At 34.3% G+C, this 25557-nt stretch overlaps 3 protein-coding genes across 8 annotated transcripts; 1 reads left to right on the top strand and 2 right to left on the bottom strand.

The window, feature by feature from the left end:
• Positions 1–3984: 3984 nt before the first annotated feature.
• LOC11428146 (putative disease resistance RPP13-like protein 1) lies at positions 3985–11575 on the bottom strand. Of its 6 annotated transcripts, none has more exons than XM_024779291.2 (5): positions 7403–11575; positions 6037–7232; positions 5562–5648; positions 5091–5289; positions 3985–4877 (listed from the first exon to the last, which is right to left on the bottom strand). In XM_024779291.2, exon 1 carries the CDS (start codon positions 11416–11418, stop codon positions 8977–8979), a length of 2442 nt encoding a protein of 813 aa, XP_024635059.1. In that variant the 5' UTR covers positions 11419–11575; the 3' UTR covers positions 3985–4877; positions 5091–5289; positions 5562–5648; positions 6037–7232; positions 7403–8976. The 6 variants fall into 6 exon arrangements, with proteins under 6 accessions (XP_024635059.1, XP_024635061.1, XP_024635058.1 ...); XM_024779293.2 differs by having other exon boundaries at positions 6642–7232; XM_024779290.2 differs by having other exon boundaries at positions 5562–7232.
• On the bottom strand, positions 7416–8972 carry LOC120579469 (putative disease resistance protein At3g14460). Its single transcript, XM_039831841.1, has one exon. It carries the CDS (start codon positions 8970–8972, stop codon positions 7416–7418), a length of 1557 nt encoding a protein of 518 aa, XP_039687775.1.
• A 12922-nt stretch (positions 11576–24497) lies between the features above and the next one.
• Positions 24498–25547, top strand: LOC11424870 (putative disease resistance RPP13-like protein 1). The gene has a single exon (XM_039831572.1). The coding sequence runs from the start codon at positions 24514–24516 to the stop codon at positions 25513–25515; it is 1002 nt and encodes a 333-aa protein (XP_039687506.1). The 5' UTR covers positions 24498–24513; the 3' UTR covers positions 25516–25547.
• The last annotated feature ends 10 nt before the right edge of the window (positions 25548–25557 follow it).

Genomic DNA, 25557 nt, shown 5'->3' with positions numbered 1-25557 from the left:
GGTTGTTCAAATATCAATACTCTACCAAAAAATATGTAGCATTAGCGAGTTCATTCGCTAATTTAACCAAATAATATACGGTATCATCTCATATACGGACCCCTCCCACAAGAATATACTTTTCTATTTTTCCTCCAATCATTTTCTTTTTCATGTAAAATAATGGGTTAAATAAGTTATTTTTTCCCTATCAATATACCATTTTTGCTTTAATCCTCAAAAAGATTGCTTTAAACAATAGTCCTTAAAAAAATTTCCGTCAACAAATTTTATCTTCATCATTAAAAGTTGCACATGTGATGTGACAGAGTATAGAAGGACCAAAAAGAAAAGATGATATATTTATAAGAATCAAAACTTATTTTAATATAAAATTTTGATCCATGTAATTATATCATCTTTCATTTTTAGTCTCTCTATACAATGTCACATTTAACTTATTTTAACATCGAACACCTAATTCGCTGATGGAAAACATTTTGGGAATAAGTGTTTGTAGAAATTTTTTAGAAGGACTAAAAACAAAAGAAATGATACTCCTTTTATCCAAAAATAATTGACATTGTTCGACCATGCATTATTAACATAACATACTTTAACTATATATGTTTACTATTACATAAAGACAAATACTAGTTGTTGAGTTTTTCTCTATAAGTATTTTTAAAATATCAATTTTTATAATTTTAAAAATATATAACTAAAATATTAAAGTAAAAATTGTACAATAAAATGAATTAGTCTACCATTGAAGGCTTGAAGCACTGAGTCATTTCATTTGACCATTTCTGATTAACGAAAAAAGTCAATGTTTTATGTTTCTCATTTTCAGTTTCTCACACGGGAGGACTTTACAAAAAAATAGTAGAAAAATTGAATTTGTAGACTCTAGTATCATGAACTCACAATATTCTAAGATCGGAAGTTTTAAACATTGAAAAGGGTGATATCATACACTTACCGATGTCGGAAGTTTTATGAATGGATCATCTCCGGATAATTTAGGGGCGGACCAGAACTTACAATGTTGGTGAGGCACAATTTTTAACAAATAATTAAATAAAACTGAATCTATATACTAATATAAAAGTTAATGTCCATTGATTTTACCATTTTGTCCCTATTAGGGGCAATTTGGTAAATTACAAATTGGTTTAGTTTTTTTTTTAAGGTTGACCTATGAATTTCCATTTTTGTCCCTAACCAATTTTTTAATTATTCTCTAATTTTTATATTTTTAATAACTTTTAATTATTTTTCAATTTTTATGTTTTTAACTATTTTTAAATTTTTTCTCCCAAATTCAGTTGCTTCTACATTGCCGTTGTGGGAGATTAAGATATCGTTTGACAAACTTCTCTACATTTTTTTTTTTTTTTTGGTCAAGTAGCCTAGTGGCTAGAGCTCACACAATTTAATTGTGGAGAAGTGGAGTGTCCGGGGTTCGAACCCCGGCTCCTGCATATAATATGCAATATCCCTACCAACTGAGCTAAGCTCACGGGAGAAGTTATGCTAAATACAATATCAAATTGTTGAATCCTACTTCAAAAAATTGAATGAAAAAATATGTTAAATCTAGTGTTAATATTGCGTCACAAATTAACATTTAGAAATAAGATATGACATTTTGCATAAATTAAATCTAGGGTTAATATAGTAAAGTCACGAAAAAATTAGGTTAAATCTAGGGTTAATATTGCGTCACGGGTTAACATTTAGAAATAAGAGATGCCATTTTGCATAAATTAAATATAGGGTTAATATAATTTTTTAGTAAAATTAAAGAGAAAAATTAGGAGCGATTTGTTTATTTTGATTTCCCTAACGATTAACATTAACATTTTGATTAAATTAAACAGGATTAATTAAATAGGGTTAATAATTTTTAATTATTTTCCAATTTTTATATTTTTAACTATTTTTAAATTTTTTTCTCCCAAATTCAGTTGCTTCTATATTGCCGTTCTGGGAGATTAAGGTATCGTTTGACAAACTTCTCTACATTTTTAAGGAGAAGTTAGGCTAAATACAATATCAAATTGTTGAATGCTACTTAAAAAAATTGAATGGAATGAGCTTTGCCCAAAAATTGTTGCATGCTACTTAAAAAAACTATTTCTCGACAATTTATTTCACAAGTATCTCTCTTCAATTCACGTTGGGAACCTTTTCTTTTATTTTTTAATATTATTTTTGGATAATATGTAATCATAATTCACACATCATTGGTTTCTTTTTGGTTCCAATTGTTTTCATCCTAAACATTATGTCAATTTCTAATCTCATAAACTGATTATATGATCTCTAAATCAGCCCATACATATTTTATGATGAATCACAATGTTCCGTTGTTTTAACATCTTTTTTTTCGAAAAAGTTTTTTTATGTCGTGATTATCTAAGGTTATTATTTGACCTTAGATAAACATTAAATGTAAGAGTGTGGAGGGAAAAATTAGGTTAAAATTAGAGCTGACATTTTGCATAAATTAAATCTAGGGTTAATATAGTAAAGTCCCGCGAAAAAATATGTTAAATCTAGGGTTAATATTGCGTCACAAATTAACATTTAGAAATAAGATATGATATTTTGCATAAATTAAATCTACGGTTAATATAGTAAAGTCACGAAAAAGTTAGGTTAAATCTAGGGTTAATATTGCGTCACGGGTTAACGTTTATAAATAAGATATGACATTTTGCATAAATTAAATTTAGAGTTAATATAATTTTTTTAGTAAAATTAAGGAGAAAAATTATGTGCGATTTGTTTATTTTGATTTCCTTAACAATTAACGTTAACATTTTGATTAAATTAAATATGGTTAATACAGTAAAATTAAGCAAAGAAGTTAGGTTAAATCAAGGGCAAAATTTTGCGTTCGGATTAACTTTAAGGAATATGATATTACAATAGTTGTTATGTTATTTTTTATGTAGTGCTTTAGGCACTGTGTTGCAAAATTTTGGTTTACGCAGATTTGATTTTCACATTTATAAAGGACAACAATTTTCCGTAATTTATAAGATTTCTCCTTCGAAGCTAAATTTAAAAAAAAAAATACGTTATTCAACCCGTGCGAAGCACGGGTTTGTAACTAGTTCAATAAGAAATTATAGTAAAAATAGTTGTAACAACCAAAATTATAAAAAAAAAAAATACTATATTTTCCATTTGTTGAAAATGAGTTAAAATGACATCGTTACTAATTGTTCTAAGAACATCTCTTACTATATATGTTACAAGACGATCATTTAACTATTGATCACTCATCTTGTCTTGTTACTTAGTTGACTCTCTACACATGCTTTGTAAAACATAGATAGATACTAAGTCTCACATCGACTACATTGCAAGCTTGCAAAACCAAACTATAATATAAATAAGTGAACAACATAAGGCAAAGATAGAACAATCTCTTTGTACTGCATCAAATGCACTGCATGTTGTGCATCAAGTGTACTGCACTAGTTTAAAGTTTTTGGATATGCTTGTGTTTTGGACCTAACAAAAAAAAAAAACAATTGGACATGTTTGGTGTGACACTTGCCACACCAGGACCTTAACAGGTCCGCCCCTGCCAGACACATTTTCATGCTCACATTATCACATGTAATCTAGCAAAGAAAAATAATCATTTTCCTTCCCCAACGTCTATTCAACAGTCGTGATAATTTTTCAATATATCAAAATTCTAAAAGTGTCGGATAATGCAGAAAACAATCTTTGAAAATAAGTGATATAATTAGGAGTGTGAATCGTTTAAAAACCAAACCAAACTGAACCAAATTTATGATTCGGTTTGGTTCATAAAACCGTTTAAATAAAAATCGTGTTTTTAAACAGTTTGAGTATGATAGTATTAATGTAACATTTTAACGTAAGAGACAATTTGATTAACAAACTTTGTAATCAGATACTATTTTAAAATTTTAATATATTGAAAGACTATTATGGCTACTCATTATATACATTCAAGGATATGAGAATGATTATTTACCCAATGTAATAATTGTTGGTATTATTGTCTCGTCACAAACTCAACACTAGAGAGTTGACATAATATTGTTCAATGGTAGTTTTACAAATATGAATAATCATCCTAAACTCTAACATTCTGATCTGGAGATGAAAAACTATCCACCACTTTTTTGGCACGAACCTCGAAATCGATAGGTCCCAAATGTAATTGATGAACCCATTCTAAAGCTGATAACAATCCAAGAGCTTCGCCAACATGTACCTCACATACTGCAGTAAACCATTCGGTTTTTGCTATAAAAAAAATAAAAATTGCATGTATCATCCCTTATACAAACTCTTATACCCACTCTATTAGAAAGCTAGGAGAAAGAAATATCAATATTACACTTAAATCTTCCTTCAGCTTGTTTGGTCCATTTCACATTTCCTTCTTGTCACGGCTGTGGACAAGATATATTACAAATCTTACGAGCATCTTGCCAATCATGAAACATAAGCTTGAGCATCAATTTCCTCATTCAACACTTTGTTGATTCTTTGTTTCCAGATACTACACAACACACAACCAAATAAAATGGCATCTTCCTTAGATAAACCATGTAAGGCTTTGAAGATATATATGTTCATGCTTTATATTACTCCCAAAACAATTCTCTTGAAGTCTCAAGGTGAATTCTTGCAAGGAAACAATAATTTCTTTAATCTTCTCTTTGGTCTCTAAATCAACCAAGTCAGCAATGGTTTCGCATTAGCGGTCGATTTGGCAGAGAAGAAATTGTGCTCGTCTCCCACCACCAACAGCACTTACAGCTGCAGCAGCTTTCCCTGCCCACACATTTGATGGTCTTGATCCCCAATCTAATGCATTCTTCAATGGTGCCAAAGATACACTGCATTGCACAAAGTATGATCAAGAAATAAAGTGACATGCTAGAGTTGACTTGTATTTGTAAGTAAACAAATAATTACAAATCAGTGAAAGCATAATGCCCTTCCTATGATCTATAGAACATTCCTTCTATTTTACTTCTGATCAATTCGACTTTCACTAAATCCTTACGAATTTGCAAATTAAACAGGCAATTAAAAGGAAATAAACATACGAGTGATGGAGTAGTTGTAATCAGGATAAGCAAAGAGATATGAATTAGCTTCTAGAACCTTCTGACAAAACACTTCCGCTTCCGTCGGATACGTGCCATCCACCTCATGATCAGTGTTCAACATCGGCAACCCAGATATCTCGATGTGCTCCACGTGGACTCCCTCAATTCGCTCCTTTGTTAGCTCTATTGAGTATTGCTGCATCCCACCACACAATAGCAAAAATATTTAGATTCATTTATGGCAATATATAATAACCATGAAAAAATGATTGAACATTTATAGTCTATAATTGAGTTTTAGTTAAGACAAATCGTTTAGAAGTATACTGAGTTCGAACTTTAGCTAAAATAATCTTTGCTCAGAACATTACTTATTTTATGGCAGAATTTCAGATTCTTGGAACTCTTACTCTAACTATCATAGGGTTCAAAAAATGGTCTATAGTTTTAGCAGGTAGTAGGATTTACCAGCACGAATGAGACATCTGTTGAAAGAAGCTATGTACATCAATGTTGAGGACATCCTTCTGGATCAATCACGGTGTTTCTAAAAACCTATTGCAGAAACATAACTTGTCCTAAAATGAATAGAAATGACTAGCAGAAATCATAATTTTAACGATATTCATAGCACATAACTAGCCATCATTCTAATGAAAATGGATTAGGTGATTGAAGTACAACTTCCAAATACTGTTGTGATAGGGATTCCAATTAACCTACACATTTGCATCAAAAGCACAATAACTTACCGAGACAAAAAGATATCTTTCTAATTTTCAAGTAATTTGCATATTTCACAATTCTATAAATTATATTAAATCATCAAATCAACACACATTTCAATTTTCTATCATGAATTTCTAAGCAATCAATCAAGTTCTTCATCCTTCAATGTGAATGTAAAACATGCCTTTTTTGGTAGGAGTTAACAAATACTCACAATCATGTGGCCTTGGAGAGTGCATCACTTGGTTAAATGCTAAATGGGCGATATCACTACGTCAGTCCTATTATCCTATAAGGCTATAACTAAACCATTACCACACATATATAGACTTTTTTGCAATCCTCTTGGTTTGTGAAGCCCATTATTCCAACTTCATAAGACCTTACAAGTTATAGGACTGAGTTGAAGGGATAATTTGGAGTAAATTGGCTGTTGAGTGATGTTGAGTGAGTCGGTTTTTTTGGACGGTTCAGCCTGGTGAAAAGGTTTTTCTGGTGGTTTCTTGGAGCAGCATAGGATTGTGCATTATTGATACGGTTGCAATCTTGAATAGAGTGTCCTAACATCTTACAATGAGAGCAAAATGATGGCCTGCGTTCATACTCAACGGTTACCGGGAAAGCATAACCTTCCCTCTCAACCACAACAGAATTAAAAAGTGTATCAGACATATCCACATCAACAAGAATACGAGCGTAGTGACCAAAAAGACGGGATTGTGTTGCTTCATCTATAGTTAGAGGGGTACCAATTCCTGATGCAATTTCAAATAAAGTGATCTTTCTCCAATGTTCTTGGGGAAGATTCAGAAGTCTTACCCACAATTGAGCGTGAGATTGTGTTTGATTGTGAGGATCGAAGTCTTTAGACCAGCAAAAGAAACGCAGGAGCCCAGGCTTCAGCTGAACAGCACCCAACGCCCAGACCTTCTTCATCTCTTCCATCGAGTGAAAATTGAACTTGAAGAAACCTCTGCCAAGCGGGAGTGATGGCCCAAGGTTTCAAATTTGGCCACATACTTTCCAATTTCTGCTTCAGGAATTTCGTTGACAGAGAGTTCGGCTTCATACTCGCGTTGAGTGATTCTGATACGAACGGTGACTCCGACGATAACCTTAGGAGGAAGCGAAGGCAAACTGTCCTCCACAGCAGCGAACACCGCTTGGGTGAATGACTTTTGTCCCGGCGGCGCCGTCTCAGGTGACGACAGAAACGACCAAGAACAAATAGGCGGAGCCATTGAAATACAGCTAGAAATTAGAGTTATGAAACCAACAAATTCCTGACATGCATTTCATCAAACACGTTACATGCATTCTCGAAACACCTGATAGAACTTTGTTATGAGAATCAAAAGAGTGTCGAAGTTGAGAATCTGCGAGACTAAGAGATATCGTGGAGAATTGTCACTGAAAAATAAACAATCACCAAACACATAATCATGAAATGAAACACTGAAACATAGTCAAAGTTGAAAGACATAAAGGGCATACTATAGGGCAAATGTATGAAAATAAAATATTTGTTGGTGACTTTTATAACATGAAAATTGAAAGAAGTATATGTTTTGGTGACTCACCTCGACATGATACTCATGTGATCATTTGTCCATTGATAAGTACCGATGGAATGTGAGCAATCTTACGCCACTCTTTCCCTCGCTTCTTCTGCCAACTTGCTTTCAACAACGGACACTTTTTGATATTCAACACTTTAAGGGAGGAAGGCAACTTCCCCTTTTTTGGCAACGACTTGAGCTTGGGAGCATCAATAATATCAAAATGTTGGAGAGAGGTGAGATGTTGAAGCCACTTCCCATCCAAGCATTTTATGTCTTCAAGTAAAGAGATCTTTAAAGAGACGAGAGAAGCAGGTAGCAATGGAACTTCCGTTTTCATCAGCACATTCACAATGTCATCACCCCAAATTAGCAACTCTAAAAGAGAAGTAAGACGTTCCCAAGTTGTATTCCACAAAACCCCTCCAACATTGCCAACACTCAGTTCCCGTAAGCTGATAGGAAAATCATGTATGGAAAACGATTGCAGATTTGGAAGGTCGTGAATTTTCATTTCTTCAAGACTAGCTAGGATATTTATTGATCTTGGTAGCGAATAAAGCTTCTTACAATTACAAACAGATAAATGAATGAGGTTAGGAATGGGAAATCCACCAAGGGAAAATGACTCCAGTTCATCGCAATGCTCTATTTTGATGGTTCTAAGAAGCAAGAGTTTCTGTTGCGACACATCTTCTGCAATTAATATCGATTTCAGGTTCTTACTGCCGTAAATACATAGACTTCTAAGGACAGGGAGAGCGCATACGGTAAACGATGTCATAGAATTACAACTATCGGATATTTCCAAATGCTCAAGTGATTTGTAATTGTGAAAGGATTCGTAAGGAAGGAACTCTAGATTCTCACACTTCCAGATTTTAAGCGACTGTATGGTTTTGGGCAGACCGTTTCTCGGGAAGGACGTTAGAGATGGAATATTCCTTAAGGAAATATTTCGAAGAGCATTGAGGAAAATCATCAATTGGTTGAACACATCTGATGAATGCCTTGCCTCCATCAGTAGAGAACAGTCCTCTAACTCAAGTTCAACAAGGGAAGGAAAGTTGTTGGGCGACATCTGTTTGAGATTGGGACAATATTTAAGTGACAAACTTGTAAGACTAGGAAGGTTTCCTGGTATATTTCCTTTGAGTTTCGGACAATTACATAGTAACAAGCGTGTAAGACTAGGAAACTCGATAGATGCACCTCCAATCAGTTTCCATTCCTCCCACTCTTGCATATTCGTAAAGCTCAAAGTCTTCAAGAAGGGAAATGGTTGAAACAAACGAGAACTGCTACTTCCATAAAACCCAGTATCAAGTGTCTTTAATGATTTCATCCCTTCAAGAATGATCTCTTCAAGATTCTGTAATTGTCCAAGGGGTAAGTTTCCTTTGAGTTTTGGACATTGTCGTAGTGACAGACGTTTTAGACGAGGAAACTCTGCAGTTGTACCTCCAATCAACTTCCAATCTTCCCACTCTAGCATTGTATCAAACTCTAGTGTCTCCAAGAAGGAAAATGGTTGAAACGAATGAGAAATACTTCCCGTGAACTCGGTACCAATCCTCTTTATTGATTTCATCTCGCTAATAAAGAGCTTTCAGATTACCTAATTGTCCGAGGGGTGGCAGCACCAAACAATTTTCACAATGTGAGATTCTCAAACACACCATGTTGCCAAATAAAGAACTACCCAACCAATTTGGAAAGTTGTTTCCACCATAGCCATTGATGGTGAGACTCTTCAAATTTGTCGATGGCTGCAATTGTTCAAGTACACCACTTTGTATTTGTGAATTTGATGGACTAGTGCCAGACCATTGAAGTACCAACTCATCAATTTGTTTTTTCATCACTAAGTTTGCTTGAGAAGCATGGGATGAATCAGTTACATTTTGAAGTTGTGAGATGGTAAGGTTTTCCCGTAGATGGGAATGTTTTCCCAAATCTGAAATCTTCAATCCATCGTCCTGAATACCTACAACAAAGTCCGACAAAGTTTGGAGATTTTCTAGTCTGGATATTTGCACAGGCATTTCCTTCAATCGAGTGCCTCTGATATCAAGGTGACGTAGATTCATTAACTTTGCCATGTCTTTCGGCAATTCAGTCAGTCTGTTGCAGTCTGACAGCAACAAGGTCTGCAGATTGTAAAGCTTGCATGTTTCAGCGGGCAACATTCTAATCTCAGTGTGAGAGAGATTTAAGTATCGCAGGTATATCAAATTTCCAATAGAATTGGGAAACTCAGTGATATTCTTGTAGTTTGACAAAGACAGTACGTGTAACTGTGTCATCTGTGGCAACAAGTCACAAATCAACCTCCCCGGCACAAAATAGTAAGGCGACCACGACCTTCTTTGTAATGGCAAGGGTAGAAAGGTTTGTAGACATTTTAATCCATGCAATTTTTCAAATTTATCGTATGACTCATATTTCCCTTTATTGTATGACAAATGACGTACCTTTTTATGTGTCTTCTGTTCTCCCAATCTAATACAATATGAAGATGAAACTACCATTGCCAAATCATTAATGAGGTCATGCATTTCAAAGCCCATTTCCTCATCACCAGTCGAATTTTGACGTAACAAAGATCTCGACACTAGTTCATCAAAGTATTCTTCGGCTTCTTTTTCCCAACTTTTCTCAATTTTGGGCTTAGGTACTAAGCCTTCTGCAATCCACAATTGAACTACCATTTTTTTCTCTATGATTGAGTTCTTCGGAAAAATTGAACAATAAGCAAAGCATCCTTTTATAGGAGCAGGAAGATGACGATAGCTCAATAGCAGAGCTGGTTGCACCTCATCATCTGTCAATTCCCAAATACTACTTTTTAAAACATCATTCCAATAATCTTGTGACAATTTGGTGCGAAGAAAACCTCCAAGTGCTATTGCAGCTAATGGTAACCCATCACATTTTTTGGCAATTTCTCTACCAATTTTTTCTAGATTGGATCGTTGTTGGTAGTTACTTGTTACAAATGCATGTCTGGCAAGTAAAGACCAACAATCTTCCTTTTCCAAAGATCTTAAACGGTGGACAGAAAGAAAGGTTTGCATTGGTAATGCAACTCTTTCATCTCGTGTTGTGATAATGATCTTACTCCCCATTTCCCCAACATTAAAGATGTCATTCAGATTATTCCAACCAACATATCTTCCATACCATATATCATCCAATACTAGCAAAAACTTTTTGTCTCGCAAACTTTGCTGCAATTGAACTTGCAAACCGTTCAAATCATTAGTCGTGGTTTTTTCAGAAGTAACAGATTCAAGAAGGGTTTTAGTGATAGTACAAACATCAAAATCTTTTGAGACATGTGCCCATCCTCTCGCCTCAAATTTCCGCTTCACATTGGAATCATTGTAAAGGATTTTAGCTAATGTTGTTTTCCCTAGCCCTCCCATACCTACAATGGAAATCACTCCTATTTTACTTCGACCATCACTACTATCCTCTGACAGCAGAAACTCTTTCAGTTTCTTTTTGTCATCATCTCTACCACAAATAGAAGATTCATCACCCACAACAGAACTTGTAGGAGATATATGCCAAACACTACTGGAACCCCTTTCTTTCAATCCAAGATTCTGGTTTCTCAAATGTTCTAATCTTTCAAATAGTATTTGCAGTTTAGAATTGACTTTTTTATTAAAACTTTTGAAACGAGAAGAAAGTGTTTTCAGCACCTGAGCAGTAGCAGTTCGGGTTTCATACTCAGCTTCAACTTTTGACCGCAATGCCTCCGTGTTGATTTCGTCAAATAAATCGTCAGCTTCAAAGACAGCATCATGCAGCATTTCCAGCCATTGCTTGACAGCAGGGTTGGTGATCTGTTTCTCCTCAGCATCATGAAGTACAGCTTGAAGACTCAACATTGTTATCTTCAGCTTTTCCAAAAGTGCAACGTCAAGCTTGGTGCTCCGAAATAAATCAACGAACTCACCAGAAACAATCTTTTCCATCAACACTTCCAAAGAAGCTGCAAGAAGTGCTTCTCCCACAATAGTCGCCATAAGTAATTAAGTTTGTAAAATGTGCAGCAAGAAGAAGAAGAGGAGGAGGAGGTATTTGCGTTGAATTTTGGAGACACTAACAACCAGACTGATGATCAGTTGCTATTATTCAAATGATGAAATCAGGTTACAGCTAACTCACATGGACGTTGAATTAAACAATGATTAACAAAAATGATTGTTTTAAGGGTAACGTGACAAAGTGGATCATTAATTAACTAAGTAGTGCATTAAGGTACTATTAAAAATAGGAGAATGCTAACCGGTGCCCCAAGGGCAATGGTTAAGCATCCAAAACAAGTAAGTTTTCATGAAAATATTGTGTAATCATTACTTTATCAAAAATAATATCTTATATTTTCAGGGCAATGGTTAACAAGACCTAAAAAATATTCAGGAGGAAGCGGATTCTCCGCTATGTATTTGTTGTTTGCACATGGCCTGCAGCTTGCACGAGATTTTTTTACTTGAAGATATCAAATCCATCAAAAGCATGTCCTCATTATTATGAACACCAAGTTCTAAAGTATTCTGAACTCAAAGTGCAAATTCCAAATATTATTAACTCAAAAGTTCTAAAATAATGCACGTCCGTCCTATCTTTCACCGTCACATGTACTTGGATGCCCATTTTGGATAACACAATTTTATTGATATGTTATATACACTGAAATTAAAGATAATAAAGTTGTATACTTTGTTTGTTGGAATACTCTGGTTGATAGTTGTAACATGAGCTAGAGTTCACAAGTGCATATATCATTATGGGTGTGTTTGTTTGAGCTTTAGAAAAAATAGATTTTGTATTAAAAGAATTTAGGGATCTTATTTTAGAGATTTTAAAAAAAAAATTGAAGTTATTTTGGTTTGCCTACTACCCATAAAAATTTATTTTAAAAAATGGGTTTTAACTTATGCATTTGTTACCTCCTTGTTTTTGAAAAAAAAAATAGATTTTCAGAAAAGTTTTTCATTTTAAGATCAAAATAGTTTTTTTTTGATAAAATGATTCTTCTAAAATCCCTAAACAAACACTTAAAAATGAAAAAACTGATGAACTTTGTTGTTATGTTTTTGTTCGGTCAATGATCTTTGTAATGTATCTTGCATGTAAAGAACTTTTGTTTTTAAATTTCAGCTAAAAAAATTAACAATATTTTTATAAATGTTATCCATGGATATATGTATAAACCCGCGGATACCTCAAAATCTGTGGATTACCCCCTAAATTTGATATATGCGTGAATATGGATAGGGTTCGGATTTCATATTTATCCAACGGAACGGACACGGATATCACACTATCCGCATCCATGGATATCCATTTACATCCCTAGCACAACCCACTTTTAGGATTTTTTGGATGAGTTTGATTGGATTGATATCAATTCAAGAAAGTTGACATTACTATATTGATATATGTTTTTTGAAACCTTTGAAAGACAAGATTAAGATTAATTTCTGTAGCAATCTAATTTTCAACTAAAAAATACTTTGTTTGTTAAGAAAATTATCTCAATTTCTTGGATAATAAATATCATCATACTTTAGGGAAATGTTAACTTGTGCCCTTAGGGCACAAGTTTAAAAATTAAACATAGAAACTTTTTCTTGGGAATTGTACATTCATTTCATTAAAAGTTTAAAATTTTATATTTTCAATGCAAAAGTGATTTTTTAATTACATTTTTAGTTTCTTAACTTGTGTCATAAGGGTACAAGTTAACATGATCCATTCTTTTAATATTAGTGAGGCACATTATTAGGAACAAATGACCAAAAAAAATATCACCAATTTCTTCGATAATCAATTTTTTGACACATTATTAAGAAGAAAAAAAAAATTATAGGAAGGGTGTATGTAGAAATATTTGTGCTATATGGGGGTATATATAGCAAATCGTACCAGAAGGGCCAAAATCATTAAAAGATTTTAGCCCATATCTTCATCATATCAATGTTTGAGGCATTTTCAGTTAACTTTCCTATATATACCTCCAATAAACCAAATATTTCTATATGCCCCACCCTACTTAAATAAAATTTGGGCCCCCTACTAGCATGGGAGTTAGGCCGTCTCACCTCCGCCTATGCCTAGGGCCGGCCCTGTATATATCTACCCTAAGATGTAGTTTAACATGTAAATAACACTTGATCAAAGGTCAAAAACATGTAAATAAACACGACTCCCTAACCAAAATATAATATATGAGTTAGAATACGTTGACATCAGAGGTAAGTCTAATGACTCACACCAAATTTCAATCGTTATAATTATTTGATATAACGACTCATATTATGTCAATAATAGATTCAAAGATATCACAATTAGGATGCAAGTAGGAGATTATCTCTATAAGATACTGATTGATTTGTGTTATTAATTATGGATCGATTTGTTGTTGGAAAATGCTAAATGTCCCGAGCTATTTTCTCACGAGGGATCACGAATGAGCTCACAGCTTATCCTTGTGCACTATTATGCTTTTTTTGTACTCTCATACCGTTGGATGAAATTTTTTGCTATTTCTCCGGACTTTACGTTTTTGATTTCTTTTATGAATGGTGCTAATAAAATCATCAGATTCATCACCTTTTCAGCTTCTGATGTTTACCAAATAGATACCTGATTAAGTTTACTACTTAGTTTTCTTATTAGAGTTTTATTTGTCTGCCTCACTTTCGTTTGTGTTCATAGCAATAGGTAGAGATTTTCTTCTTCATGCAGCCCTACTTTTGATTTGTGCTATTAGTATTTATTTAGATTTAGTGGGAACAGTCCATGGAGAGAGGTCTTTGGTGGTGGGCAGTGGCTCCGCCACTCATGGGTCAGGGTGGGCCACGGTCCATCTAAACCCAAAAAAAAAATCATTTTTATTAGGTATATATACAAAAATTATAGTATGATCTTATATATATATGGGTATAGGTTTTGCTAGAAGCCATCCATGAAGGTGTCTTTTAGTAATCCACACCTCAAGGTGTGATTTCCACTTTTTAATTATAACTTTGCTAAAAGATACATTCATAAAAATTAATTGATGTCTTTTAGCAAATGCTCATAGAATAACTTGTTAAAAGACACCTTCATTGATGGCTTCTAGCAAAACCTATATATATATATATTATCTTGCGCTATGAATCCTAATTGTGTAGTGTGTTCCAAGTTCGACCCCCCTTAGCTGTTTTCTTAATTTCTTATACTTTTTTGTTTTTTAATAATTTTTGTCAAAAAGACCCTCAAGGGGTTGGAACGCATGCTGGTACACTTAAAAATAGGCTTAAATATGATAATCGTCCATATAATTTGGGCCAATTTTAATTTACAGGGATGTAGTAAAACAATTAAATTAAAACAATTGCTTTTAACAAAATATATCTAATGCTATAGCCTCCATCAACAATAAGTGTGAATTCCTAAATAAATAAAAACAATAAGTGTGAATAAATCACATTCTTTTTACAATTAAAAGCACATGTGTAATATAATAATAATTATATAATATTTATGTTAAAATATATTTAAAACATTGGTATTAATCATGTTCCATAGACAATAAAAATTGAATTTAATTATAGTGCACTGACAGTGTAAAGACATATTACACACTTAACCAATTGTATTCTGCCACGTGATTTATTTTAAAATTGGTTAATTGAATAAAATTAATTATTTATTAAACTCTTTGACCGTCTTCTCTTCCGACGTTGTTTTTAGCCGTATTAGTGCATTGCTTATGCATTCAAATTAACATTGCTTTTGTATTATAATTATCATGGGATGATTGTTTGTGCCCAAAAAAATGGACGATTGCACCATCCAAGAGTGTTCTACAATGAATATTTCTCCATTTTAATGGCTAATATATATATCTCTAACCACACCTTCAATCAATTAGTTTTCATAAAAATGTAATTAGATTTGCAAAAATGATTCAAACAAATAATGAAGCAATAACGACCAGGTGTGGAGGGTGTGTAACAGTATCGTTCAATGTTGGTTACCGTCAACGTGAGAAGGATGCCACTATCTATGTTTTTTGTTAAAAAAAAAAAACAAATTGTAATGAGAAAATGACATGGAAAAATGCTATTGGTTGAGTGTGTAATATGTTTTTACACTGTCATTGCACTATAATTAAACTCATAAAAATTTGTAGTCACTCGAATTAACTAATAAAAAATTTAAATTTACACACATTACAAAAATTGGCCCATCCAAATATTTTTTTCTAGCTCCGCCACTAGCAGTGGGCAAGTTGTGTTGGGGTTAGTGGTGGTGGCAAGAGGTTATTTTTTTTGTTCTTGTGATGGCCGGGGTTTGAACCCCAAATCTTACATAGATTATACATTGTTCATATCAAGCTAAACTCAGAAGACAAAAGATTATTGTTACACGGTGCATTTCTGATTTCTAATATAAATAAAAGAAACCATATAACCAAACAGTTTATAGAAGTATATATTGCATAAAATTGCTTTCATGGTCTATTCGTGATATTGTCTCTCGCGAGATATAGCACCATACTCTTTGTTATTAATTTTTTTCTCTTTCTTCTCAAAATATAAAGTTTTTTTTTTTTTTAGGAATTCTCAAAATATAAAGTTGTACTGCGTTCTTCTATTGTTGTCATGTCAATTGTTAATTATTTGAAATTTTAGGAATATAAGTAGTTTTTCTTGATAAATATATCCTAAGATGTAGTTTAACATATAAATAAACACGAATATATATATATATATATATATATATATATATATATATATATATGATTAATAAATTTATATTGCTAGTGTGTTAATAATATTATAATAATAAATAAAATAGTTGAAAAGTTTCAAAATCTTGTTTTATAATCTTTACGAAAATCAAACATTTCACACCATAAAAATTATTAAAGTAAATTTTGTATTATTTTGCTATTAACATATCAAACAAGATACACTACACAGCTGCTTGCCTTGTGCCTCAACAATCAAACACGGTAGAGCACAAGTTTCTTATTGTCATCATCTCTGCCATAAATAGCAGATTCATCTACCGGAACAGAAGTTGTCGGAGTTACATACCAAACACTGCTGGAAACACCTTCTTTCAAGCCAAGATTCTGGTTTCTCAAAAGTTCTAATGTTTCAAATAATTTTTGCAGTTTAGAATTGATCTTTCTATTAAACTTTCTGAAAGGAGAAGAAAATTTTTTCCGGACCTGATCAGGTTCCACTTTGCATTTCAATGCCTTGGTGTTGATTTGGTCAAACAAATCTTCGGCTTCAAATACAGCACCTTGCAGCCTATGCAGCCACTCCTTGACATTAGGGTTGGTGATCTGTTTGTCCTCAGCATCATGTAGTACAGCTTGAAGACTCAGCAGTGTTATTTTCAGCTTTTCCAACAGCGTAACGTCAAGCTTCCAGCTCTGAACGAAGTCAATGAATTCACCAGCAACAATCTTATCCAACAATATTTTCACAGAAGCTGCAATAAGTGCTCCTCCTAAAAGAGAAAGAGACGCCATAATAAAGTTTCTTAAAATTTGCAAGAAGAATTAGATATGATAGTACTATTCTCCACTTTGAATTTTTTGAGTCACTAACAACAACACTTAGATGTTATTATTCAAAATACAATGAAATTACAGCTAGCTTGCATGGATCGTTCGTAAAAGACTAATTGGTAACAATATTATTTACAAGGATATTCTTTTACTATTGGAATAATACTCCAATTTGGATTTATCAATGTAATACTTTTTTAATAGTTGTTAGGCATGAGAGGCTGAGATTCCTATGCTATGCTGTGTTCACATCGGCGGTTTTGTTCCAATGTGTAGACGCAAGAACGTTATACGTAGCAACAGTGTAACACATAGATGACCTGTAACGACCCAAATTCTAATCGGAGCCGGCGCTCAGACTAATATCTTATAGTTTGGAAAGTCTCATGACAAATAATAAATAAGCAATTTCTAACTAACTTTTGATTCACAATAATGTTTCCAAATATGAATCTTGGTTTATAAACTTGTATTTATCAACAGGAATCTCAAAATGAATTAACTAGATGTTTGTACAACTCAAAATAAAACATTTCTATTTCTATAATACCAATAGCCGCAGATACACTGACAATCCAATTTACACATATATAGGTGACCTACCAATTTACACATATATATTGTGGAAATTGTTCATGGTTTCCACCCCTTGGGCAATTAGGTAATCTAAAAACTCTACTGAGTTCTATGGAAGTGGTTCTCCTTTGTTTCAATTATTTCCTTTATTGGAGATTCTTGAATTTCATGCAATGCTGGAGTGGAATAAATGGACGTTGACAGGAGGTACATCTGCAGAGTTTCCTCGTCTAACACGGCTGTCACTGCGAAATTGTCCAAGACTCAAAGGAAACATACCCCTTGGACAATTAAGTAATTTAAAGGAACTCCGTATTGAAGGGATGAACTCAGTAAAGACACTTGGTAGTGAGTTGTAAGGAAGTAGTAATTCTCCTTTGTTTCAACCATTTCTCTCTTTGGAGACTTTACAGTTTAGAGATATGCAAGAGTGGGAGGAATGGAAGCTAATTGGAGGTACATCTACAGAGTTTACTACTTAACTTGAATGTATGAATGTTGTGTGTAATGTGTATAGCACTGATATGGTTTTGTTTGAACTCGAATCTATGAATGTTGTGTTTTATGTGTATAGCACTAATATGGCACCATACACTCATTTGTTGAAGTGACGGATTTAGTGGATAATTTTATAGCCATAAACATTGTATTTGAGGTACTCAAAAAAATAAATTAACTTTCTAGTTTCATAAGCTCTGATTGATTATGCTATTATTATAGTTGACGATACGATGTGACAAAAAAAAGAAAAAAAAAGATGGTGTAAGAAAATCATAGTTAAAAAAAAAATAAGTTTCAGCAGCTCTGATTGATTATGCTATTATTATAGTTGAGGATTTAGTGGATAATTTTATAGCCATGTAATTTTTTTTATTTAATAAGTTTCAAATTGCATCAAATAATTTTCCATTGAAAATATGAAATAATAAACTTTCATGACACATGATAGAAATAAGTTTGCCAGCCTCTCGATATTAAAATTTTAATTTTAATTTTGTAAAATATCAAATCTTATGGTAATATTTTAAAAAGGTCTCAGACCAATAATGCAATCTAAGAGATTTAGACCCTTTAAACAAAGAAAATTGCTTTTTTGACATACAAAACTTCATAAATTAAAGACATAAGTAAAATACGTTTATGTCCCCAGCGGTAGTTAACTACCGTTGGAAGAACCGCCGACACGTAACTACCGTTGGACTCAGCGGTTGTTAACTGACGTTGCTTTTTCCCCCCAAAACCAGAAAATCCCTACCTCTCTTATTCACTCATCACCTTACCTCACCAATACCATACCCAAAAAAATCCCATTTCAAATTTTTTTTGGTCAAAATCTTGCTTCCAAATCATTGTTGATCGATTGCTAGGACGTTTCTACACACAATATGCATCAAAGAACAGGTATTACAACGTTAAAATCCATTACATTTGATTGATTTTTCTGGTTTTTTTTTTGTACTGTCACGAGCTGTAGCGGTAGTTAACTACCGCTGGGTGTGAGCGGCTGTTAACTGCCGCCGGTAACTTAGAAAATTTTCAAAATTTTCAAATGGCAGTAGCTACTGCCCAAAATTTGTTTTCAATTTTTTTTCTTTCTTTTGTTTGTTTATGTTATTATATGATGTTAGATACATGCTTATTAATTAGTTTAGTAATTGTATGTTGTTTATTTATAGATAAGGTTGAGAAAACGGGTGATGATCCGGGTGATCGAAAACCTATAGTTGTCGATTCCATTAAGGTTGAAGCTCCTGCTAAGGTCGAAGCTTCCGTTAAAGTTGAGGCTTCAAGCGTCAATTCCGATGTGTGGAAACTTCGTGACAACGAAGTGGACACGGCTCATTTATTTTCGACATGAGACACATGGAAAGATAAAGACGAATTGCTCGGTTGGGTCCGTCGACAAGCAAATAGGGCTGGATTTACGGTTATCATTAGAAGATCTTGTGAAGGTAGAAATGCTATGTTGGAGTTGGTTTGTGAACGGAGCGGCGAGCACAAAGTACCGAAGAGAAAAGTGAAGCATGAAGCAACGGGAACAAGAAAATGTGGGTGTTTGTTCAAGGTGCGTGGATATATCGTTAGGGAAGACAATGCTTGGAAATTGGCTATTCTTAATGGTGTTCACAACCATGAGATGGTGCCGTATGTAGCAGGGCACCTCTTGACGGAAGATTAACGGAGGACGACAAGAAGATTGTACATGACTTGACCGATTCTTCGGTGAAACCAAAAAATATTTTGACAAATTTGAAGAAGAAAAGGAAAGAGTCCATGACAAATATCAAACAAGTCTACAATGAACGTCATAAATTCAAAAAGGCAAAAATGGGTGACTTGACGGAGATGCAATATCTAATCTCAAAGTTGGAAGATAATGGATATGTTTATTACGTAAGAGAAAGAAAGGAAAGTCAAACCGTTCAAGACATATTTTGGACTCATCCAACATCGGTAAAGTTGTTTAACACTTTTCCGACCGTTTTGATAATGGATTCCACGTACAAAACCAACTTGTATAGAATGACATTCTTTGAAATAGTTGGAGTCACATTAACCTATTTGACATATTCGGTTGGTTTTGTATTTATGACGTCGGAGAAGGAGGATAACTTTACTTGGGCTTTGCAAATGTTGCTTAAACTTCTTGAACCAAATAGTGATATGCCTAAGGTGGTAGTGACCGACAGGGACCCGAGTATGATGAAGGCCGTAACAAATGTTCTCCCCGATAGTAGTGCAATACTTTGTTATTTCCATGTTGGCAAAAATGTTAGATCAAGAATCATCACCGATTGCAAAGTTAAACAAAATGTTGTTGTGGTGGATGGGCAAAAGAAGATTGTCGACGAGGAGAGTCATAATAAGTTAGTTGATACCATATTTGATGCATGGGAAAAATTGGTTGAATCTCCTAATCAAGAGTTATATGCGGGTAATCTAGTGGAATTCCAAGATGCTTGTAAGGATCATCCAAAGTTTCTTGAATATGTTGAAACTACCATTTTGAAGCCTTTTAATGACAAACTAGTGAGGGCATGGACGGACCTTGTGCTACATCTTGGGTGTAGGACCACAAAAAAATATGAAGGAGCTCATGTTGTGGTGAAGGAATATTTGTTCACCTCGAAAGGTGATTTGGGTACTTGTTGGCATAAAATAGATGAGATGTTGGCAAACCAATTTGGGGAGATATAATCATCGTTTGGTAGGAGCGTTACGGTCTTGGAACATAGGTACAAAGATGTCACTTTGTACTCCGGGTTGGGGGGTCACATGTCTAGACAAGTCATGAACTTTATTTTTGTGGAAGAAGCGCGTGCTAGGAAAACCTTGTGCATCGAGAAGAAAATTACGGTTGTGTTCAAAGGACGTCGTATGGCCTACCTTGTGCATGCTTCATTGCTATGAAAATCCGTCACAACAAGCCCATTCGATTGGATGAGATACACTCGCATTTACATAAGTTGTATATGGGTGAAGAAGAAAGTAATGAAGATTTCTTTTCGGTCGCGGAGGAGTGGCGTGATATCCAAGAACGTCTTGAAAGAGTTCCGTTCCAAATGAAACTAGAAATCAAAGAGGGTATGCGGTTGTTAGCGTTTTCCGAGACCACAATGTTGTCACCGCCTCCAAAAAAGGTGCCAACCAAAGGAGCTCCAAAAAAAAATCAAAACTACATGTAGGATCCCATCTAAGTGGGAGACTATTGATTCTCAACATCCGGAAAGTCAATCTTCACCACGAAAAAAATCTTCACGACCTAAAAGAAAAGGTGATCGCATTGGCATTTCTCCGGTTCCAGTTCCTAAGCCTAGCTTGGTTTCAAGAAATTATGATCCATCGAATCCTATGTATTACATGCCAAAATTCATGAGACCATACATTGAGGGAATTGTGGATGTTATTGCTGACGGACATTGTGGGTTTAGGGCTATTGCCGAACGTGTGGGTTTGACAGAAGAAAGTCGTGTTATGGTGCGGAGAGCACTTATTAAAGATTTGAAAGAGCATAGAAATAAATACATCGAGGTATATGCGAGCGCGGACCGTTACAAGTACATTTTGGATGGATTGCATCCTCCCAAAAATCCTAGTAGCTTTGCACCTCCCGACAAATGGTTGACATTGCCGGATATGGGACACATCGTTGCATCTTGTTACAATAGGCCGGTGGTGGAGATGACTATCCTTGATATTGGAGTCTCCGAGACTTTTTTCCCACTTAGAGGTGCGCCTCCGGTTAATCCGAAAAGCAACATGATTTTCCTTGGTTTAATCCCAAATCATTTTGTCATTCTTTCATTGAAAGATGGTCGTCCATTACCTCCATCATCCACGGAGTGGAGAAATCATAGGAGCGATGAGGCAAAAACATGGGATTATGAATTCTTGGATCAACACGATCGTTTGCGAGCACTCATGGAGATTAAGGACAAAGAGAGACCGGTTCCACCTAAAAAACCAACAAATAAAGACAATCCAATTATGTTTGATGACACTCCGGTTAAAGAAAACGAAGAATTTGAAGATGTTCTGGAACATTTAGATGATTTGCTTTTGTTAGATGAAATATGACACTTTTTTGGTCGGTGTTAATCCGTTTTTTGGTCGATACGCGCCAACGTATTTTTTGGGATATATAATGTAATGACCAATTTTTTGGGTGATATGTAACTAACCTTTAACTATATATATATATATATATATATATATATATATCAATATATTTGAGTTTCGCATTTATTAGTAATTAATGTACATTACGTGTAATGTGTTGCATAATGTGGAAAATTTGACGGATTTCAAACAATTGTGAAACGTTAACGCATTATCGGTTTTGTGTAATGTTACCGAATAATTGATAAACTATGAAATATTGATGTTTGTGATTGTTGGATGTTGTTGTTTCGGTTTGATTTCCTTCGGAATTGCCGTTTGAAATTATAGATAAAACACGACAACTTTTCTGGAAAAAAACCAATGCAGACTGCATTGATTCTGTTAACTGCCGCTGGTTCCAGCGGGTGTTAACGGCCGGCGTATTATTGAACGGCGGTTAACTGCCGCCGGGGGCAATTATGTAAATTACTTGTGTCATTGTGAAGTTTTCTATATCAGAAAAGCAATTTTCTTAAACAAATTGGGCAAGAGTTTCATCCATAACCCTTAGAAATTAAGTTGAAAAGAGAGAACTCACTTTATGTTGTTTTGGATTTAAAAAATTACGACGGAGCTTCGAAAATATTACTGGGGTGAGTCACGACCAGGTCGCTTTCGTTAAGACATTTCGCGGCACTACCTAAGTTGTGCAAGGTAGACTAGCAACCGCGCTGTCTCCAGGATAAAACAGCCCAGATTCAAACTGTACGATTAAAGGCTGCACTGCCAGAAATCGCTCGAGAATAACACCTCAGTATGGTTTCGAAAATTCGAAAAACCACTGTAATATGGTTCATAGACCACTCGAGAAACCAAAGAAGGAGGGAAGAAAAGAACGGTTCGTCAACACAAACCGAGGGAGATGAGAAGGGGAGAAAACCAAAGAAGAGGATTCGATTCTCGGTTTTGGAGTGAAGAATCCCATTCCCGAGCTCTCTATTTATAGAGAGGTTTCGACCTCGTTTTCTCCGCCGACCCGGCAAACCCAACCGTGCGTGGGACTTGGTCCATAAAAAATTATTTTTCATTTTCTGAGCGCCAAAAAATATGTTTCTTTAAGGCCCAGCCTGGTCGGACGGCGGCGTTGTCGTCGGGCGTGGCTTATATAATTTTTGGCTAGAGCTCACTCCGTTCACAAAAGTGGGTACCCCAAGGGCACACCCTTGGAAGTGATTTCCCACATATATAAACACTACTAGAGTGTGTGATCTACCCAATGTGGGACATAAAATTTTCAATTCACACTTTACACTAGTTTCTTCATCATTGTGTTTACATTCCAATGTTTCCTCATAACAACTAGTATACTCCAAGTTTTTGCCAATATACACTAGTGTTCCAACACTTTATAAGGACACAAGGTCGGGATTCAAACCCCAAACACCGTCAAAAAGATAAGATCAATGTAAAGATTAATCGTTGTTAATCAATGATAAAAACTTCGCACTTATAACATATTAACGTATAAGATAAAAAAAAAACATTTATCTGAACCATGAAAGAGAAATTTAAATTTAAATTTAAATACATGCATGGCACGATTTGGAATTAAAGAGAGGTCATATTATCAACCCAATCGTTTATTTAATAAAAAGTCTAATCATTAAAAAAAAAAAAACTTATTTTTCAATGTGAACACTCACCATAGAGTTTTATTACTTCCAATCATTTGATGTATATCCTTTTTTTTTTATATTTTATATATATGTATTTATAGCTAAAAATAATAATTCCTCTTATATTTAATTATTTTAAATTATATTTAAATTTTTAATTATCTTTTGCGTTGAGTGTATCATGATACCAAAAAAAAAATCTCCATTTATCAAGATAGCCTTTCAAAGAGCAACTCTTCTATGGACACAAACCTAAATGAAAAACACTCGGGTACACACAATTAAAAAAAGTTAATAGAGAGAAGTAAATTATTCACATCATCTTTTACTTTTATCTTTTAATTTTTCTCATCTATGCATGTATGCCTTAGTACTTTTTATTTGCGCTTGTGATGAAGTAAGACTTTCTCCCTTTCAAAATGTGAACAGTGTACTTTTTCTTAATTGCATTGAAACAAACAAGATATTTTTTATTTTTGAGGGAAGACAAACAAGATATTTGTTTGCACATTATTATTGTTGACAATAGGAAGTAGATGTTAGTGGCCACAAACAATTCACCACTCAATCCACAAACTTCTGTAGCATTTTCTTCCACGCTGCAACAACTTGATAACTCTTGTTACATTCCATTTTCTTTTACACTGATTTCTGAAACTATTCTATTCTTACTTGTGAACTAAGTTATGGCAACTGTTGTGGGAGAAGCACTTCTTTCAGCTTCTGTGAAACTATTGTTGCAAAAGATGGTTTCTAGTGAATTCATTGACTTCTTTTGGAGCATGAAGCTTGACGTTGCACTGTTGGAAAAGCTGAAGATAACACTGCTGAGTCTTCAAGCTGTACTGAATGATGCTGAGGAGAAACAGATCACTAATCCTGCTGTCAAGGAGTGGTTGAATATGCTGCAAGATGCTGTCTTTGAAGCAGAAGATTTGTTTGACGAAATCAACACTGAGTCATTGCGGTGTAAAGTGGAAGCTGAGTATGAAACCCAATCTGCTAAGGTACTCAAAAAACTCTCTTCTCGTTTCAAAAGGTTTAATAGAAAGATGAATTCTAAATTGCAAAAGTTACTTGAAAGATTAGAACATTTGAGAAACCAGAATCTTGGTTTAAAAGAAGGTGTTTCCAACAGTGTTTGGCATGGAACTCCTACAAGTTCTGTTGTGGGGGATGAATCTGCTATTTATGGCAGAGATGATGACAAAAAGAAACTGAAAGAGTTTCTTCTTGCAGAGGATGTTAGTGATTGTGGGCGTAAAATAGGAGTGATTTCCATTGTGGGGATGGGAGGGCTAGGAAAAACAACACTAGCTAAAATCCTTTACAATGACCATGATGTGAAGCAGAAATTTGAGGTAAGAGGGTGGGCACATATCTCAAAGGATTTTGATGTTGTCATCGTCACTAAAACCATTCTTGAATCCGTCACTTCAAAAAGAAATGACACTGATGACCTGAATATTCTACAAGTGAAATTGCAACAATGTTTAAGCAATACAAAGTTTTTGCTTGTACTGGATGACATATGGTATGGAAACTATGTTGACTGCTGGAATAATTTGGCCGACATCTTTAGTGTTGGGGAAATAGGGAGTAGGATCATCATCACAACAAGAAATGAAAGAGTAGCAGCAACCATGCAAACATTTCTTCCAATCCACAAATTGGAACCTCTTCAATGAGATGATTGTTGGTCTTTGCTTTCCAGAAATGCATTTCTATCA

Source organism: Medicago truncatula, chromosome 3 (assembly GCF_003473485.1).
Source record: "Medicago truncatula cultivar Jemalong A17 chromosome 3, MtrunA17r5.0-ANR, whole genome shotgun sequence".
NCBI lineage: Eukaryota > Viridiplantae > Streptophyta > Magnoliopsida > Fabales > Fabaceae > Medicago > Medicago truncatula.
Note: the sequence above shows the minus strand (reverse complement) of the source record. Positions and strands in the feature narration are given on the sequence as shown.

Bases quoted from the DNA above. Each gene is read 5' to 3' on its own strand.
- LOC120579469 (XM_039831841.1), bottom strand. From the start codon at position 8,972: ATGAAATCAATAAAGAGGATTGGTACCGAGTTCACGGGAAGTATTTCT.
- LOC11428146 (XM_024779290.2), bottom strand. From the start codon at position 11,418: ATGGCGACTATTGTGGGAGAAGCACTTCTTGCAGCTTCTTTGGAAGTG.
- LOC11424870 (XM_039831572.1), top strand. From the start codon at position 24,514: ATGGCAACTGTTGTGGGAGAAGCACTTCTTTCAGCTTCTGTGAAACTA.